The 21,085-nt window shown below is 37.9% G+C and overlaps 1 protein-coding gene across 2 annotated transcripts in view; it reads right to left on the bottom strand.

The window, feature by feature from the left end:
* Window positions 1–1,137: 1,137 nt before the first annotated feature.
* The window catches only part of LOC128692602 (uncharacterized), a 47,459-nt gene continuing 27,511 nt past the window's right edge, over window positions 1,138–21,085 (bottom strand). Inside the window, exons 6-7 of one of the 2 annotated variants that reach the window (XR_011392600.1) lie at window positions 5,842–18,310; window positions 1,138–1,557 (exon numbers count right to left, since the gene is read on the bottom strand). Coding sequence is in view for 1 of the 2 variants with exons in the window: in XM_053781788.2 (XP_053637763.1) it covers window positions 17,798–18,310 (513 nt within the window). In the remaining variant the exon portion in view is untranslated. Of the gene's footprint in view, window positions 18,311–21,085 lie in introns of both variants that reach the window. The other variant, XM_053781788.2, reaches the window with a different exon arrangement.

Raw genomic sequence — 21,085 nt, 5'->3', positions numbered from 1 at the left:
GAATATAGATAAAAGTAGACTCATAAAGAAAACTTTTAATCTCACTGAACAAATTTGTGAGATTAGGCTAGAAGTTGGTTTTCTGTAAAAGCTAAAAAATATATACTGAAAATATAATGCATTACATGAAACCATAAGCTTTGTGAAAAATTACATATCATTAATATGTGTTGGTTATTATTTTGGATTTAACACAAACCACTGCATTAATTAAACACTCACTAATAACCAGCCCTCATATTAATGACAGTTTTTGAATTTATCATGGCACATCTCTGTCATGTAGGAATACCTTTGTTTACTCTCCAAAAATTAATACTTATGGTGCTCAAATTTAATGCACTTGGGAATTTTTGTGAGCATATTCTCATTTCTTGAATATAGTTTCTGAACAAATAAGTGCTTCTCATTACAAGTTTAACAGCATGCTTGCAAACCAATGTTATTTTGATACTTGAGTATCCCAAAAATTATAGAATCTCTTGGAATACTGTGATTTTAAAATTCATGCTCAATACTGTATGACCCTTGAAGGATCAGAAATTTCATATTTACTTGTTACTACAACTAAAGACTTTTTTTGTAATATCTACAAAAAAAAAAAAAAATAAATTACACAAATAATGTTCTTAGCTACTGACACATGGGAAACTTAATATCATCTAGCCATAACCTTACCTAATTCCCTATTAAATACGAGAGAACAGATGTACCAAGTCTTAAAAAACATAAGTGTATTCACCTTCAACTATGCTGGGTAAAACAAGAGAATGGACCTCCACAATACTTGAATACTTCACAGATACTTTGCTGGGTTTAGCTTTTTTTTTTTTTTTTTTTTTGGTGTGTGTGTGTGTGTGTGAATAAGAAAGAATGCTGTACTCACTTGGCTTGCAAGATGACTGGTCAGAGAATCTTGTTCCTATTCTTTTTCACTTTCAGAAAGAATTACATCTATACACACTCACCTGGCATACATCACTTACATGAGGAAAGTAATTCTCTGAGTCAAACCTTCTTTTATGCCTCTTCTTACCTTCAATGTCTTCACAGTAAATCATCAGCATCAAAGCAAATTTTCATTTATGCATTGTTTTGTGTTTACTTCACTTCTCTCATACTATAAATCTTCACCCCATTTATGAATCATCTCCAATGATTGTTGTGGTGCAGACAGATGATGATTTTACCACTGTTTGGACAGCTAACACATTGGCATTACCCTCTGCATAAAGCCTTGCATCTACTTTTTTTTAGTGTCTCAATGAATATGATACTGAATCTCTGTGTTGGTGGCCAAAAGCTGTTCATAGGTATCTTTCTCCCCTCAAGTAACATGGAGGTCAGTATCTCGTCTGAATGGAATGGACAGACTACATATCCATCAAAAAATCATGGGATATTTTTTCATTGTGCAGGTTGGCCATTACTAATTCGGCAATCAGTTATCCAGTTCCATCAGTAATCTGGCACTAATTTCGGCTAGCGTAATTTCAAATTTCGTCATTATACTGACTCAGAAATTGTGCAGATGGTTGTAAATCCACAGCAGCAAGCCTGTGGAGGAGAAAGCTGTGATGAAAACGAGGAAGATGTAGCAGTCTCTCTATTGATAGGTTAATTAAGTGTATTCTAATCTAACCACTCTGTAATCTGGCAAACTCACTAATCCAGCACACTACAGGTCCCAATGATGCTGGATTAGTGATGGCCGACCTGTAGTAACATAATTAATATACAGCTTTCTTATAGCCACAGTTAAATATAGCATCCCACAACCATGGCAGTGTTTGTAGTAGTCAGCCACTATAAAAAAAATGCTTCATTTTTCCATCAGATGGCAGAGGCATATCAGTACCAGAACCTGCTATCCAAACTACATCTGCAGTTGCTGGCTTTTTTGGCCTCTCATAGAAACCTCCATGACTCAAAGCTGAAGTGTGATTGTACAGCTCAGCATGGCTTCTTTGTCAGTGAGTAACTGAGTTCAAATTGATTGGGCCACCTTAGTACCCATTGTGATGACATGGTCTTTTCTTTTTTTCTGAACATATATTCCACAACTATGTTCCCCATCACTGATTCAAGGATTTTATAACTCACTTCTTTGGCTTCATCCACATTTACAGTTTTTGTTTCAATACTCAAATCTGCATTTTTAATGAACAGATTCTCCTGCAGACATGTGGATGCTGTTTTTCTGTATAGGCACTTCACTTGGTCGGTTGATTCCAATGCTTACCTTCTTTCTAAGTACCACAGTTTGTTGACTGTTCACTATGGGCTCCTTGTAGATCAAACAGTTCACAAATGCTCATTAAATCTGAACAGAAATAAAACTGTTTAGCATTCTTCAACACCAAAAACAACAGTCAGATTACAGGTATTATGTATTACCAAACCAATGCTTTTCTATATCCTTCCTGAATCTGAACTTTTCCAACTTGAAACCATTGCTGCGAGTCCTGTCTTGAATGGATATTTTCGGCACGCTATATACATCCCTTTTATTTATTCCTGTTTTCCATTTATACACCTCAATCATATCCCTCCTAATTCTATGCCTTTTTAGAGAGTGCAGATTCAGGGCCCACAGTCTATCTTCATAGGGAAGATTTCTGATACAGGGGATCAGCTTTGTCATCCTCCTCTGTATGTTTTCCAGTACATTTATATCCATTCTGTAATACGGTGACCAGAACTGTGCAGCATAGTCTAAATGAGGCCTAACCAAGGATATATAGAGTTGAAGAACAACCTGAGGACTTCTATTATTTATACACTTCTTGATATGAAGCCAAGGATTCTGTTAGCTTTATTGTGAACACTTATGCACTGTTGTCTTGGTTTCAGATTACTGCTAACCAGAACTCCTAAATCCTTTTTGCAATCAGTAGTATTAAGATCTACACTATTCAGTTTATAAGTGGCATGGTTACTGTCCTGTCCAACATTTAGAACTTTGCATTTGTCTATATTAAACTGCATCTGCCAGTTCTCCGACCACTGCATCAGTCTATTCAAATCATCCTGGAGTGCACTAATGTCCTCAACAGAATGAATTGGACGGCCTATTTTGGTGTCATCAGCAAATTTGCTTATGTCGCTATTTATTCCCTCATCTATATCGCTTATGTAAATTGTGAACAACAAGGGGCCCAACACTGACCCCTGTGGAACACCACTTGTGACATGCCCCCATTCTGATTTCTCCCCATTTATGCAAACTCTTTGCTGCCTATTTGTCAACCATGCCTCTACCCAGGAAAAAATTTCTCCTATTCTGTCTGCCTTAAGTTTCCTCAAAAGTCTCTGTGGAACTCTACCGAAAGCCTTACTGAAGTCCATATACACAATATCATATTCATTACAATGATCTACCTCCTCAAACACCTTAGTGAAAAAAGTTAGTAAATTCGTAAGACAGGAATGCCCCTTAGTAAAACCGAGATTCATTTATCAATTTATGCCTATCAAGATGGCTACGAATTGCCTCGGCAATTATTGATTCCATAAATTTTCTCACTATGGAGGTAAAGCTTATTGGTCTATAGTTCGAAGCTAAGGACCTGTCACCTGCCTTGTAAATAGGTATTACATTTGCCATTTTCCACTTATCAGGCACTATGCCAGTTTGTAGTGATATGTTGAAGAGATTAGCCAAAGTTTGCAAAGTTCCTCTTTACATTCCTTTAAAACCCTTGCAAACAATTCATCAGGGCCTGGGGATTTGTTAGGTTTTAATTTCTCTATTTGTCTGAGGACCATGTCACTAGTTACTGCAATCGTGCATAGTTTATTATCGTTCTGTTCTACATAATTTATTATTTCTGGAATTTTGCTAGTATCTTCCTGAGTAAAAACTGAGAGGAAGTAAGAATTGAAAATTTCACATGTACCCCTATCACTGTTAGTGATTTGAAGTGAGCTACTCTTAAGTGGGCCTATCTTGTCTCTAATCTTACTTCTGTATACCTAAAAGAACCCTTTTGGGTTAGTCTTCAAATCCCTTGCAACCTTTGCCTCATAATCCCTTTTTGCTTTTCTTATTCCTTTTTTTATTTCTCTCTTTAAATGAATATAGTGATTTCTTAATTGCCCATCCCCTCTTTTGATACGCCTAAAAATGCCTCTCTTTTGACCAGTGAGATGTTTTAATCTATTGTTCATCCATTTGGGATCATTTTTGTTAGATCTAATTTCCCTACTCAGAACAAAAGTTGACTGAGCAGCTAGAACTATGCTCTGAAAAACATCATACTGGCAACCAACACCAGCTATCTGACCCATAGTCAGATCATCCCAATTTAGCCCAACCAGGTAATTTTTCAGTCCCATGAAATCAGCCAAGCGGAAGTCTGGGACAGAGACTTGATTGCAGTTTACTGGGTAATTCCATAGTACGTATATTGAAACTAAGTGATTTGTGATTACTTTCCCCAAGCTCATCATTAACCTCAAGATTATTAATTGGTGAATCTTTGTTGGCAAGAACTAAGTCAAGCAGACTGTTTCCTCTAGTTGGTTCTGTCACAAACTGTTTTAAAAAGCAATCCTGAACTGTATCAAGAAACTCGCTAGACTCAAGATTTCCTGTCGAATTGTTCCAATCAATTTGTTTCAAGTTAAAATCCCCCATTAACACAACATTTTCATATCTAGACGCCTTATGAATTTCATCCCATTGCAGCTTACTGCACTCCCTATCAAGGTTTGGGGCCTATATATACACCCAAAATTAATATTTCATACCCCTCGAGAAACAGTAGCCAAACAGATTCTGTGTTCGATGTTTCTAATCTTATATCATGTCTAACAAAACAATTTAAATTATCTCTGACATACACTGCCACTCCACCACCCTTCCTGTTGACCCTATCAGTGCGGAATAGTTTATAACCCTTTATGCTGCATTCAGAAGGCATTTCTCTAGCCTTCAAGTTGAACCAGGTTTCAGTTACAGCAATAATATCTATATTACCTGCACTTGCGAGTAATCTTAGCTCATCTACCTTATTTCTTAGACTCCTACTATTTGTATAGTAAGCCTTAAGGGAGCTAGTCATTCATTGCCCTCTACTATCTCTCTTTGTTTGTTGATCAGTTGCTTTGCCTTTATTACGAACTTTCTTTTGAATATTGTCTTTTAAACATATCCCTGAGGTATCCTGGTAATATCTGCTGTTTCCAACAATAATACTGCAGCCTGATTGTTTCCCACAAACACCCATACCTCTATAATCTATCAGTTTAAAGTCCTAGACAGGTCATCAATTGCCCCCTCGATTGAATTGGCTAATGCAACCACTCCAACCCCAGAGAGATGAACCCCATCCCTTGCACACATATCATGTTTGCCATAGAATTTGTCCCAGTTATCAATGAATAGGACTGCAAGTTTCTTGTAGTACTCTGTCTAGCCAACAATTTATACCAATTGCCCTAGACATCCATTCATTGCCCACTCCCCTTCTTGGGAAGATGCTACATATGATAGGGATCCTTCCTTTAGACCTGACTACTTCTACGGCTGACCTGTACTTATCCAGTAGCTCCTATTTCCTGCCCATCCCAATATCATTTCCACCAGCACTAAGACTGATAACGGGCTTGTTCCCATTACCTGACATAATATTATCCAACCTGCTGACTATGTCACCAACACCAGCTCCTGGGAGGCACACCCTCTGTCTGACTTTTCTATCTCGTTACAAAAAGCACGGTCCATATATCTTACATGAGAGTCTCCCACAATAAGAATATTCTTACCTATAGAGCTCATCATTAAAGTAAACCAGTGGAGGTACCCAACATATTTTAATGTTGAAAGTAATAGCCTACCCTGATAGGAGTTTTGGTGAGACAAGATGTGCTGGCCTGGCAACTTGTAGTGGGACTTCTCAAGATTCCCCAAGGCTGCATCCTAAGTGCCTTCTAGGCTTGTGTCATGGACGGATTTGTGTCTGTGGTCTTCCTGCACTTTGTGGTCTTAAGTGCTGAGTTGTAGGACATTTTTGGCTACAGACAAAGTAATATGACAGGAGTAAGTTGCTAAGACAGAGAGATAATTGTACAGATCATTGGGTAGCATAAAACAGGCCATTAAAATGAAAGAAACTATTGTTTCTTTCATTTTGTGTGAGCATTTAACAAGGACCTGGTTGTGTTGCTGCCTGGAGAATGCTCACATCAAAAGCACATACACATATCTATGTATGCATGCAGGTGAATAGTAAGTATATGTGCATATGCATGCATGTGAATATAGTGTGTATATATGCATGCATGTGTTAATTTATGAACTGTAAATATAAAAGATCCTAGGTAGTAGGTTGGTAGACAGCAACCGCCCAGGGAAAACTACCGTCCTGCCAAGCGAGTGTAAAACGAAAGCCTGTAATTATTTTACATGATGGTAGGATTCTTGGTGTCCATTTTTCTGTCTCATAAACATGCAAGGTTTCAGGTACGTCTTGCTACTTCTACTTACACTTAGGTCACACTACACATACATGTACAAGCATATAGTATATACACACCCTGCTGGGTTTTCTTCTATTTTCTTACTAGTTCTTGTTCTTGTTTATTTCCTCTTACCTCCATGGGGAAGTGGAACAGAATTCTCCCTCCGTAAGCCATGCATGTTGTAAGAGGCGACTAAAATGCCAGGAGCAAGGGGCTAGTAACCCTTTCTCCTGTATATATTACTAAATGTAAAAGGAGAAACTTTCGTTTTTCCTTTTGGGCCACCTCGCCTCGGTGGGATACGGCCGGTGTGTTGAAAGAAAGAAATATAAAAGATAACCACTCAGTAATATTTGGGAGGCAATTCCTGTAGGCTGTGATTCAGACACATACACTCAAAACTGATATTTAAAAAAAAAAAAAAAACTGGCAATTGTTCAAAGGGTTTGTTTGCCCATTTATATCACTGAAACCAATACAGAAAAAACCTTGATTTAAAGAATTCTTATTTAACAGATTTTGGATTTAACAGACAAAATCTGTGCCTAGACGTCTGGAAACAAAAAACAAAGTCTGTTCTTCCCAGGAGTGTCTATTATTGTTATGGTCCACAGGGTAAATTGATTTCGGATTTAACCCTTTTACTCTTGCGACCCTGAAATTAAGTGCTGACAATGTAACAATAATTCAAAAAAGTATACTTTTGTGGTTGAGATATAAAAAAAAAATTCCCATCAGTACTTACTGATACATGAAGGCAAGAAGTTCAAGACTGGTAACTGCTGATGGCAACACCACTGACTGCCATGTGTTCAGCATGTGTTTACTTTTTTCCTGGGGGTTTCTAATATTTAACATTTTTCAGTAACTGTTATGGTCTATGACACCCAAATTATGCACAATGTACATATCCCTAGCCATTGTATATAACACAGTATCCATACAAAGTGTCAAAGATACATTTTATTTAAAATTAAACACCACAACGTAAACACACACGTCCAGTTATTTAATTTTTTTTACTGTTCTAACATATTTTTTTTTTCCAACACTTTGGTTGTCTTCCACCGAGGCAAGGAAGAAAAGGCACTCAGATATGACAGTTTTGATGTCACTCCAAACAGGCTATATTCCAAACCCCCTCCTTTAAAGTGCAGGCATTGTAATTCCCACTTCCAGGATTCAAGTCCAGCTAACCGGTTTCCCTAAATCACTTCACAAAATATTACCCTGCTCACACAGGCACTGTCATGTTCATAGAACTGTTGCAATCTGTGGAAACCCTTGAAACAGCTCCATACACAGTAGTGTTTTACACTACACACAAAATGTATCTCTGTGCTTTGCTGGGTGCCTTGACATGTGTGCACATACATCTGAGCCCATTTTTTCTTAGTCTGTAGAAGGAAGTGTAATTAGCAAGTGATCATCATACAGTGGTACCTTGATTTATGAGTGCCCCAACATACGAGTTTTCCGAAGATGAAGCCCATTGCTTCTGATGGGCTTCATCTTGTCTGAGGAGTAGCATACATAGCAGCAGGATAAATCTGATAATGAGCATGAGATCACTGAATACTGGAGTCAACTAGTATGATGCGATACAAAACTGTGTTTATATACATGTGGCAAAAGTATGATTATGGCAAATAGGAGATACATATCAGCCACAGTTGTCTTTTCACCTCTGCAGTCATGATCATAGTGAAACTGTTTGCCATTGTATATTGGTATTATCTGTTGGTTTTCCCTACTATCATTTGCATCAGGGGTTTGTTGACATACAGTTAAAGAACTCCAGTTCAAGGCGTTGTTGCCGAGGCTACAGTTCTGCTAGATTCCATTGTGTGTGCTATAAAACTGATGGGGATTGGGCACAAGGTGTGCATCCTCCTGCCAATCTCAGATGTGGTCTGGTGGTGATTGCTGGATATTTGTGGCTGGTTGTGGTAATGGTGGTGATTCTGTGTGGGTGACAGAAGTGGCTGAGGGTCGTTGAGGTGTGGGACATGGGTGGCACCAGCCTGGGCTGGGGCTGGTGCCACCCACCTCTTTATCCCACCTGCCACTACTACGTATTGCCAACACTGCCCGCAGCCAATGGGCTTCCTCTAGTGTTTATATAATAAAGGCACAAAGCCCTACCTTACTATAAAATTGCCTGTGAGGAAGGAGAGCCCTTATAACAATGTAAGTTAATACTTGATGGTTTAAGAGTTTCAAGAAGAACAAATGACTTTAACAAAGTTTTCCTAGTGAGTCAGTTGACCTAGTAGATGCCTCAGCAGCATCCGACTTGACCCTGTAGGCTGACGTTAATTCTCACTTCTGGTATGTTTTCTGGTTTATCTATTGACACCTAGAAACAACCACTAAAACCAAAGCAGAAACTGCCCCAGAGTAGCTATTTTAACCCAAATGCAAAGTCAGAGGTTAGCTGCTCCCATTATGCACTGTGTAGAAAAGGATTTTTTTTTTTTATGTGCACACACCCACTGCATAGAGCCTTTCTCATGTCTAAGCCAAATATTACCAGTCGCACCAAACTATGATGCATGCGCGAATCTACAGCACCATCACTGATCATACTGACGTAGATCTACGTGATCACTCGCTTACCAGTTAATATATGTTGTGTTATACAAAAGAATTGCTGATAAGCTGCCAATCTTGAGTCTAGTCAGCTGCATGATCAGTATACTGTACATTATATGTAGAAATAAGGCATTTGATTCTTAGTCTGGTTCTAGTAAAATACTGTACTTTTGTTGTTTAAAACAACCCTTGATTTCCCTGTTTCACCAGTATATTTGGAATCATTGTTTATGTGGCACTGACACTCCCTGCATTCCTTTAGTAAACCTATATACTTTATCCCTATGGTCTGATGACTAATTGCTACTAAATTTGAAAATATTTGGATAACTCTTTGACAATCAAATCCAGTTCATCACCCCACGATGATTTAAAGTCTTTCTCCAACTATTTTTGCATTTGCTCATGTGTTATACACCACTCGCATCACAGATATACTAACCCCCTTTCATTCTTCTATTCCCTTTTATTTTACATACTCTTTTTATTATACATACCTCATGCTAGTTGAGTCCCTTTCATGCATGCTTGTTTTCTGCAACATATAACTTGTCGTTTTGAAATGTACAGCTTACACATATATGTTACATGCCTGACAACTGAAGAGATTACACGCATATGTTACGTGCTTGACAGATGTTGCTTATAAACAAGGCACAATGTCAACTGTGTCAATGTGTGTAGCATTGGCTTATGCAACTCACCTTATAACTTACTGTGAAGAAAATGTGATGGATCTACATATTCAATATACATAGGAATTTAAAGTATACTATTCATGAGATAATTTACCTTATATACTGTAAAGGTTTAAAAATTTATACCTGTACATATTTTTACATGATACAACACAAGATATTTAACCCGTAAACAGTCCAAACGTATATATACGTTTTTCAACATTTGATAGTATGTAAAAAAAGTAGATCTTTTTTTTTTTAAATTTGAAAACGTGTAAAAAAACTTTGATCTACGTTTTTTTTGTTATATTTGAAAATATGTAAAAAAAAGTAGATCTGCTTTTGGAGCACTACGCATGTGAACGTAGATCTGCTTGGACTGTTTACGGGTTAATAATATGAGTAAAACTCTAGAATGCAACACAAGCATAAAATCTAAAATGCAACATTACTTGATTTATGGCAGTGTTAACGACAATGACAAACACATACTGATGATAGAGTTAGGTCAAAGAAAAAGAGAAATAAAAGTCACAATATGTGGTTGAAATAATTCACAAATAACCTGCATTATGAAAGAAAACTTATGACAACATTTCTGTCCCTCCTTCACCATTACCCAGTTGCAACTAACTTGACAGATGACAAGAATGGACTGAAGCATCATTACAAGTTTTCTCTCCTAAGTGCAGGTCAGGTTATTTGTGAATTAGCTTAAAAACAATGATCAGGGACAATGAGTGGTGATAATACAAGTGCAAGAGTTGGTGGTACAGTAATAAAGAGGCATGAATAGTGACATGGAGACCATGGTGGAAGTAAAAGTGGTGACACTAGTGATAAGAGACAGTGGGAGTGTTGGTGGTGACAGTGATGATGATGGCAGTTACCCTTGTAAAAATGATATTAGCAACAAGTATTGTAGATGGAGGAATGGTGATAGTCAGTGTGGTAATGAAGGTGAAAGTATAAATTCTGATTACTATGGTGGTGTAAACATTAAGAATATGATGATAATGATGGTTAAAGTATTGTGGCAATGATGATAAGGTGGTAAAAAAATATGACAAATGCTAATGCTGGTGAAAATATGACAAATAATGGTGGAGTTAGTTATACAAATGTGGCATTTTATTAATAATTGTGATAATAATGAAAAATGAGTGTTGTATCCAATGACAGTTCAAGTGAATGTAGTAAGAACATTTATTATTATTTATTAACACACTGGCTGATTCCCACCAAGGCAGGGTGGCCTGAAAAAGAATAACTTTCACCATCATTCACTCCATCACTGTCTTGCCAGAAGGGTGCTTTACACTACAGTTTTAAACTGCAACATTAACACCCCTCCTTCAGAGTGCAGACACTGTACTTCCCATCTCCAGGACTCAAGTCCGGCCTGCCGGTTTCCCTGAATCCCTTCATAAATGTTACTTTGCTCACACTCCAACAGCACGTCAAGTATTAAAAACCATTTGTCTCCATTCACTCCTATCAAATACGCCCATGCATGCTTGCTGGAAAGTCCAAGCCCCTTGCAAACAAAACCTCATTTACCCCCTCCCTCCAACCTTCCCTAGGTCGACCCCTACCCCGCCTTTCTTCCACTACAGACTGATACACTCTTGAAGTTGTTCTGTTTCGCTCCATTCTCTCTACATGTCCGAACCACCTCAACAACCCTTCCTCAGCCCTCTGGACAACAGTTTTGGCAATCCCGCACCTCCTCCTAACTTCCAAACTACGAATTCTCTGCAATATATTCACACCAAACATTGCCTTCAGACAGGACATCTCCACTGCCTCCAGCCTTGCTGCAACATTCATTACCCATGCTTCACACCCATATAAGAGCTCCCCTTTGCCTTTATACAAAGGAACTATGCATGCTCTTTGCCAATCCCTAGGTACCTTACCCTCTTCCATACATTTATTAAATAATAGCACCAACCACTCCAAAACTATATCCCCACCTGCTTTTAACATTTCTATCTTTATCCCATCAATCCCAGCTGCCTTACCCCCTTTCATTTTACCTACTGTCTCACAAACTTCCCCCACACTCACAACTGGCTCTTCCTCACTCCTACAAGATGTTATTCCTCCTTGCCTTATACACGAAATCACAGCTTCCCTATCTTCATCAACATTTAACAATTCCTCAAAATATTCCCTCCATCTTCCCGATACCTCTAACTCTCCATTTAATAACTCTCCTCTCCTATTTTTAACTGACAAATCCAGACAATGCAGTCTTCATTTCAACAGGATATTATGAAGGATAAAGGGTTCCCCTCTTTCTAATTTCTTAAACCAGAAACTGGGGGTACCTGTGACATCCTGTGTTGGCAGGTTTAAAAAAAAAAAAACAGCCAATAAAACTTATAGGACTGCAGAGCATTCAAAACTGAATACAACTATGAAAAGGCAATTGAAAAGTAATAATGTATTAATTTTGTGTGGTGTTCAAGTTCACTATTTTAAGACTGGTCAAGCAGTGTTACACAATCTCACATAGTGTGAAGTACTGTACCAATATCAACAGTAAACTCAATATAACAAACTTTTGAAATAATGCGCAAAATCCACCAAGTAAATTGTACTTTTAATTCTTTTATTTTCAATGTTTACTGCAATATATCAATATACTGTGTACAATACTATATTAGGTATACAGTAGAGTATTTAATTTAACAGACACTTGAGGCTTGACTGTGCTACATTTGCTGAGAAGGTGAAGAAATTTGCCACCTTCCCATTTTTTCTTCATTTTTCTCCTGCAATTCTGAAATAAATGCTATATAAAAGATCATTTGAGTGAAATTATGAGATGCAAATATAGCTGTATAGCTGAATCCCAAAATTTGCATGCTTTGTAACTAGCCTGAATTAAACAGTTTTTACTGATGCATTTCACATGTTTGTTGGGCTAACATGCTTCCAGTACTGTGTCTGTTACAATTCTCTTATCAATCATCTTCCATTTAACATGTGGGAGGATGAAATTTCCAAGAAGGATAATATTTGGTGGAAATTTCAAGGCTTTCAAGGCATTTATCTATCTGGATTATTTGTTCCTATTTCTTCTTTTGGATAGTTTCTATTTACCTCCAAAAATGATGATTTTTATTTACCATACATTTATTTTCTAGATACATAATTCTGTAGCATGGGTTCTTATAATCTGAGGGAAACATGAAGCTCTTAGAGGTCATACAGCACCTGGGAAATTAGAGGCAAATAGATTCGATGCAAGGAAAGGGAGAACAAGTCCAATTTCCTGGATCAAAAGCCCCTCACCAGAATAAAGAAAACTTCCCTTGAATTTTTCACATGGAATTTTGAGCAAATTAGGTTGAAACATTTTCTAGTTGTAGTGATTTGCACATCTCAGGATGAAAATTCCAGCAATCTTCATCAAAATGACACCATCCCTTTGTAACATATTGGATCACTTTCTGGAATGTGGCCATTTACATTACCCATTTTCTTCTTTTCCTGTGGATGTTGCAATTTTATTTACTGTAAAGCATTTTGTTTTTTTTTTGTCTTTTTCTCTGAAAATATTTGAGCTTGTCTTGTTGCTTCACTGTCTGCTATTGGATCACTATGCTGTGTCATTATTTCAGTCTCATTTGTCCTCTTCTGTACATGTTTCTATCTATTCATTTTCTGTGTGATGTGTAACTACTGAATTTCATTTTCCAGTCTTCATAAATTTTCAGCAAGATCTTCAAGAAAGCCTCTTTTATTATCCAGGTTAAGAGCTTTTCAATATGTGTCTTTGCCTGTCCAAAGTTCTTTATCTCTCATACATATGAAGTGTTAAATCTAACTGCAAGCTGCAGTATAATTTGAGCACAGGCAACATGAAACCTGTTTCTATATATTTTGCACTGAACTCCTCTTGTGGTACCTCTATACTCCACGCTTTTCATGGACTGTATTTATGATTGTCATTGTGACAATGTACCTGTATACCTGAAGGGAATTTTATTTCAATTTAGCTATGCTGCTCTATTATAATTTTGTTAAGATGAATCTGAGAAACTAATATTCCATTATGTAAGAAAGTTATATGGTAGTTTTATCAGAATAAACAATGCAAAGAAATGATTTGTGACAAATGGTGATGATAATAAAAATAGATGATTGTGGTAATTGGTGATGATAATGAGAGGGGGACAACATTACTGGCAATGACCAAGAAGTGAAAGTCCAGTAGAATCCCAGAAAATTACTGTTGAATCTTGCAGTTAAGTGTATTATAGAATATACAAAGCACAAATATTTTTTGTTTTTATTCTCCGGGGCTACAGAATTTAATTAATAAATGCCACTCTAGCACTTTTGGACAATTTATTTTCAAAAAGCAAAAAATATTAGCCTATTTCATTTGACATTTCAATCTGAAGCAAATTGTTGAGGAGAATGGTACCTTTCATACTTTATGAAAATACTACTGATAACTTCAGACCTTAACAGAGATAAAACACCTCAACTGCTGGGAGTGCTTGAAGTTCCTAAACCTGTACTCCCTGGAATGCAGGCAGGAGAGATACAGGATTATATACACCTGGAAAATCCTAGAGGGACTAGTACCGAACTTGCACACGAAAATCACTCACTACGAAAGCAAAAGACTCGGCAGACGATGCAACATCCCCCCAATGAAAAGCAGGGGTGTCACTAGCACGTTAAGAGACAACACGATAAGTGTCAGGGGCCCAAGACTGTTCAACTGCCTCCCAGCATACATAAGGGGGATTACCAATAGAGCCCTGGCTGTCTTCAAGCAAGCATTGGACAAGCACCTAAAGTTGGTACCTGACCAGCCGGGCTGTGGCTCGTACGCTGGATTGTGTGCAGCCAGCAGTAACAGTCTGGTTGATCAGGCTCTGATCCACCATGAGGCCTGGTCACAGACCGGGCCGTGGGGGCGTTGACCCCCGGAACTCTCTCAAGGTAATTTCCAGGTAACTGAAATGTGTGCTTCATAACATGACCTTTATATACCTTAAATAAAAGCAACAGAAAGGCGTGTTTTCTGCCAGCTGGTTGACATGCACGTTCAATTATGTTTACTAAAGAATTATTAGTATTTTAGGAACTGTAATTATAACTGAAGTTTTATTGCTGTATATTTTGTAATACTGCTTGTCTCTCCCAGGTCATTTGATTGTGAGCAGATGGGGCTACCACTGTGTTATGAGCCAATTTTTCTTTGGCATTGTACATCTTTCTCAATTTTTCAATATTAATACCATTAGAGTTAAATTTAAGAAAAAGATGCACAGCAAATTTTAGGGCAGCATTTGTGGTTTAAAATTATTATTATTTTGTTTAACATGTCAGCCATCTTCCACTGAACTCATGGAGTCACAGATCACTGCAAGGTGGTTTAAAATCAAAACCAGTGTATTTTTCAAACACATTTAACTTTTTTTTTTCAACATGTCAGCTGTCTCCCACCAAGGCAGGGTGACCCAAAAAAGAAATACTTTCACCATCATTCACACATAATCACTGTTTTTGCAGAGGCATGCAGATATGAGAGTTCAGATGTCATTCCAAGCAGCAAATATACCAAACCCCTCCTTTAAAGTGTAGGCATTGTACTTTCCACCTCCAGGACTCAAGTCCAGCTAAATGGTTTCCAAGAATCCTTTCACAAAATACTACCCAGCTCATGCTCCAACAGCATGTCAAGGCCCAAAAACCATTTGTCTCCACTCCTATCTAACATGCTCACATATTCCAGCTGTATGTCCAAGCCTTGCACACAAAAACTTTTTACCTCCCTCCCTCTATCCTTTCCTAGGGTGACCCCTACCACTCCTTCCCTCCACTACAGATTTATACACTCTCCAAATCATCCTATTTTGCTCCATCCTCTCTAAATGACCAAACCACCTCAACAACCCCTCCTCAGCCCTCTGAATAATACTTTCAGTAACTCCACACTCCCTAATTTCCACACTATGAAGTCTCGGCATAATATTTATGCCACACATTGCCCTTAGACACGACATCTCCACTGCCTCCAGCCTTCTTCTCTCTACAACATTCACACCCACGCTTCACACCCATATAAGAGTATTGGTATCACTATACTCTCAAATATTCCCTTCTTTGCCTCCATGGACAGTGTTCTTTGTCTCCAAAGATACCTCAATGCACCACCCACCTTTTTTTCTTCATCAGTTCTGTGGTTTACCTCGTCCTTCACAAACCCATCCACCAATAAGTTTGCTCCCAAATATCTGAACACATTCACTTCCTTAGTTCCTCCCTACAATCTGATACCCAATTTTTTCTTATTTAAATCATTTGATACCCTCATCACCTTACTCTTATCTATGTACACTTTCAACTTTCTTCCTTTACACACCCTTCTCCAGTATAGCTTGCTAAAAAATAAAAAGATGCACTTAATGCATTTACCAAATCTTTATGCACATGTTTTGCTAATTTTAATGTGAATCTAAACACAGTATTTATAAGATTAGAACAACATTTTTGGAAGTGTAGTTATCATGCTATTGGGTGTAGTGTATAAAATATTGAGTATTTTATACACTCTATAGTCATGGCTTTTAAATCTTCAAACATTTCTGCCCTCTTCCCCAAAACTGAAGCTGGACTAACTGTAAAAGGCTTATTTCACAATGCTTCACATCACTCACCAAGGGTTTTTCATCCATACATTTTCAAGGCTGCCTGTATTGTAGGTAGAAGAATGCATTTCAATATTTTCATTGTCATTTTTCCTCAATATTTTTCATTATTTAATTTTTTATTTGATCTGATATTGGGACCTGACGATCTGTTGGAGTGTGAGCAGGGTAATATTTAGTGAAGGGATTCAGGGAAACTGGTTATTTTCATATAGTCGGACTTGAGTCCTGGAAATGGGAAGTACAATGCCTGCACTTTAAAGGAGGGGTTTGGGATATTGGCAGTTTGGAGGGATATGTTGTATCTTTATACGTACTATATGCTTCTAAACTGTTGTATTATGAGCACCTCTGCAAAAACAGTGATTATGTGTGTGTGGTGAAAGTGTTGAATGATGATGAAAGCATTTTCTTTTTGGGGATTTTCTTTCTTTTTTGGGTCACCCTGCCTCGGTGGGAGACGGCTGACTTGTTGAAAAAAAAAAAAAATTAGAGTGTTAAAGAATATATAGCTTCCATTAATAGTTTGAAGACAGGTGTGAAGGTTTTATATGGTAATGAGCTGACTATCCAGAAGGCATGTGAGTGTGTTAGACTGGGGTTAGTAAAGACAAGCTGTTTTTGGATTTGACGTGCTGCTGGAGTGTGAAGCTAATATTGTGAAGACACTAAGGGAAACTAGAACCTGTGCAATATTGTCTTCCAAGTATGCTGTTCCTATTATTGTGTATAGTCAAAAGTATTGCAGTGGCAGTTATTTCTTTACAAGTATTAGCTGATGAATTGATAGCAATAAAACTCTATATAATATTTACAGCAAAGTTTACCTTGGTTTCTACTGGGCTAAAAGAAGCAGCAAATATCACAAAGAGAAGGCAGTGAGTGATGAGTCTTATGAGAGATATGACAGAAGTAGAAATGACAATGGTAATTTAAGTGAAATTTGTATGAGACTGAAGTCAGTATAACAAGTGACATACTTGTTTAAAGAATGTGGATAAAGTTGACACTGGTTACTTTAGTGAATAAAAAAGTATGGTACTACACAATAAAAATAACCCAAACCAACAGTTTTGAGTCAATATAGCAACAAATGCTTTAATTAAAATGATAGTGTAAGCAGCAAGAGTGAAGGCAGGAGTGACACTAGTTAGGCAAAGGAGAAAAAATGACATATTGGAATGGGCAAAGGAATGACAACAGTTACTTTAGTGGAAGATAAGACCATAGTTATAAGAAAGAAGATGACTGATAACAGTTATCATAGTGGAAGTATAAGTAAACTGAAAGTGAGAGAGAAGGCCAACAGCTCTGAAAGCAAAGATGAAAGTAATAAAAAAATTACAAGAATGGATGCTAAGGTGCTAGACAATGTTGTCAGAGAGGCAGGACAACACCACAGTCTATAACAGACACCTGTCTGATGTCACGGAGACTGACTGCTGATCTTACCACCCCCAGGCCACTCTCCACCTGACCTAAGACAGCCTGACCTACACTTCCTGCATTGGCTCTTGTGATGATGTAGAACTGTGCTGCCGTTTCGTCATCCTCCCTCCGTCCTGCCACTGTTCCCTCTGTCCACTTCCCTGAACACTGTGATGATGCCAGGCCTGGCTGGAGTGCTGCTCCACCATTTCCATTATTATGTTCGTAATCCCCTGCCAACACTCCCTCCTCATGCACGTGCCTAAATACGCCAAGAAAGCGTGTGTTAGCATAGGTGGGGCCCTGCTGACCTGTGCACAGGGCAAGGAACTGTTGGGCCCACTGATTGGTGGCAGTGTTGGAAAGCTTGATGTAAACTCTACCTCCAGATGAGCCTTCCCAAGCCAGATCTAAAAACACCACTGTGGAAGTGGGATCAAGCACCCTCATCAACTGGTTGTGCTGTGGAAAAAAAACCACTCATTATATTAAGTTTGTCTTATTAATATGAACATATGGATGTTTACACTAAGTTCCTTCAGCTTTCATTCATAGTTATTACTTCACGGTATTACAGGATATTCTTCAATAATGTTAATATCTGACCTACATTATGCCAACTCACTCAAGTTTCTGGACGAGTTACTATTTAAGCACGGCCTCTGCACTCTATATTTGCAGTGTTACTATCTCTGCATACTGTCACTTGCTACCTAACACCTCCTCACACTGCTATTTAAACTGTTATGCTGTTGAAATTTTCTTGGCGGCGAAGTTTTTTTGCGGAGTCTGTATGACAAAAATTCTCACTGACATTATTATTATTACTGTATATTCAAAACATATATTGTTCTATTTTTAGTTGTATTGTAATCTAAGTAACTTGCCTTATCTTCACCAAAAACTCCACAAAACTGAAGATCATTGAATCAGTTTAAACAATATGTAATTCTTTTGTAATTGCTCATTTGTCATGAGTTACCTTTCTTATTGTACTTACAAGAAGTTTTTTTTTTTTTTCAACAAGTCGGCCGTCTCCCACCGAGGCAGGGTGACCCAAAAAAGAAAGAAAATCCCCAAAAAGAAAATACTTTCATCATCATTCAACACTTTCACCACACTCACACATTATCACTGCTTTTGCAGAGGTGCTCAGAATACAACAGCTTAGAAGCATATACGTATAAAGATACACAACATATCCCTCCAAACTGCCAATATCCCAAACCCCTCCTTTAAAGTGGAGGCATTGTACTTCCCATTTCCAGGACTCAAGTCCGACTATATGAACATAACCGGTTTCCCTGAATCCCTTCACTAAATATTACCCTGCTCACACTCCAACAGATCGTCAGGTCCCAAGTATCATTCGCCTCCATTCACTCCTATCTAACACACTCATGCACTCTTGCTGGAAGTCCAAGCCCCTAGCCCACAAAACCTCCTTTACTCCCTCTTTCCAACCCTTTCGAGGACAACCCCTACCCCTCCTTCCTTCCCCTATAGATTTATATGCTTTCCATGTCATTCTACTTTGATCCATTCTCTCTAAATGACCAAACCACCTCAACAACCCCTCTTCTGCCCTCTGACTAATGCTTTTATTAACTCCACACCTTCTCCTAATTTCCACACTCCGAATTTTCTGCATAATATTTACACCACACATTGCCCTTAGACAGGACATCTCCACTGCCTCCAACCGTCTCCTCGCTGCTGCATTTACCACCCAAGCTTCACATCCATATAAGAGTGTTGGTACTACTATACTTTCATACATTCCCTTCTTTGCCTCTATAGATAACGTTTTTTGACTCCATATATACCTCAACGCACCACTCACCTTTTTTCCCTCAACAGTTCTATGATTAACCTCATCCTTCATAAATCCATCCGCTGACACGTCAACTCCCAAGTATCTGAAAACATTCACTTCTTCCATACTCCTCCTCCTCAATTTGATATCCAATTTTTCTTTATCTAAATCATTTGATACCCTCATCACCTTACTCTTTTCTATGTTCACTTTCAACTTTCTACCTTTACACACATTCTCAAACTCATCCACTAACCTTTGCAATTTTTCTTTAGAATCTCCCATAAGCACAGTATCATCAGCAAAAAGTAACTGTGTCAATTCCCATTTTGAATTTGATTCCCCATAATTTAATACCACCCCTCTCCCAAACACCCTAGCATTTACTTCTTTTACAACCCCATCTATAAATATATTAAACAACCATGGTGACATTACACATCCCTGTCTAAGACCTACTTTTACCGGGAAGTATTCTCCCTCTCTTCTACACACCCTAACCTGAGCCTCACTATCCTCATAAAAGCTCTTTACAGCATTTAGTAACTTACCACCTATTCCATATACTTGCAACATCTGCCACATTGCTCCTCTATCCACTCTATCATATGCCTTTTCTAAATCCATAAATGCAATAAAAACTTCCCTACCTTTATCTAAATACTGTTCACATATAAGAAGTATAAGTACATATAAGAAGTCCTACATTTTTTTTTATTTAAACACATCAGCTGTTTCCCACCAAGGCAAGGTGTCCCGAAAAAGAAAAACTTTTACCATCATTCACTCCATCACTGTCTTGCCAGAGGTGTACTTACACTACAGTTACAAAACTGCATCATAAAACCCCTCCTTCAGAGTGCAGGCACTGTACTTCATAATAGGTTATTTTTAGTAATAGGCTATACTTCATAATAGGCTATTTATTAATGGGCTGTACAGTACTTCATAACTGGATATATTTAGAACAGTGGAACCCCAGTGTTTGAACTTAATTGGTGTTTGAATTGCGAAAAGGTTGATGTCCGAAACAATATTTCCCCAGGCTTTAATTATCAGCCTCACACATTGAAGGATGTTGAACTGGCTTCCAAAAGTCTCTGAGAGTTAGGTCAGTGTCAGAGGTCACTTCAAAACACTTTTGAAACAGGGCTTTCATGTAAAGTTTTTACAAGTGAATTTTAAGCAAGTCAGTGCATTCGAACTCCAGAAAAACTTTCAAAGACCAGGCCAATTTTTCTGAACAAAATTGTTCAGACTCTGGTTTGTTTGAAGTCTGGTACATTTGAACACTGAGGTTCCACTGTACTTAAGTAACATGTAAGCCTTACGATGAGTTTCTCAAAAAGGACTTTACACATTATTACAAATTATCTTACAAAAATAATCCAGATTGTTGGAGTTAATATCAGAGATTGTAT

Source organism: Cherax quadricarinatus, chromosome 30 (genome assembly GCF_038502225.1).
Source record: "Cherax quadricarinatus isolate ZL_2023a chromosome 30, ASM3850222v1, whole genome shotgun sequence".
NCBI lineage: Eukaryota > Metazoa > Arthropoda > Malacostraca > Decapoda > Parastacidae > Cherax > Cherax quadricarinatus.
Note: the sequence above shows the minus strand (reverse complement) of the source record. Positions and strands in the feature narration are given on the sequence as shown.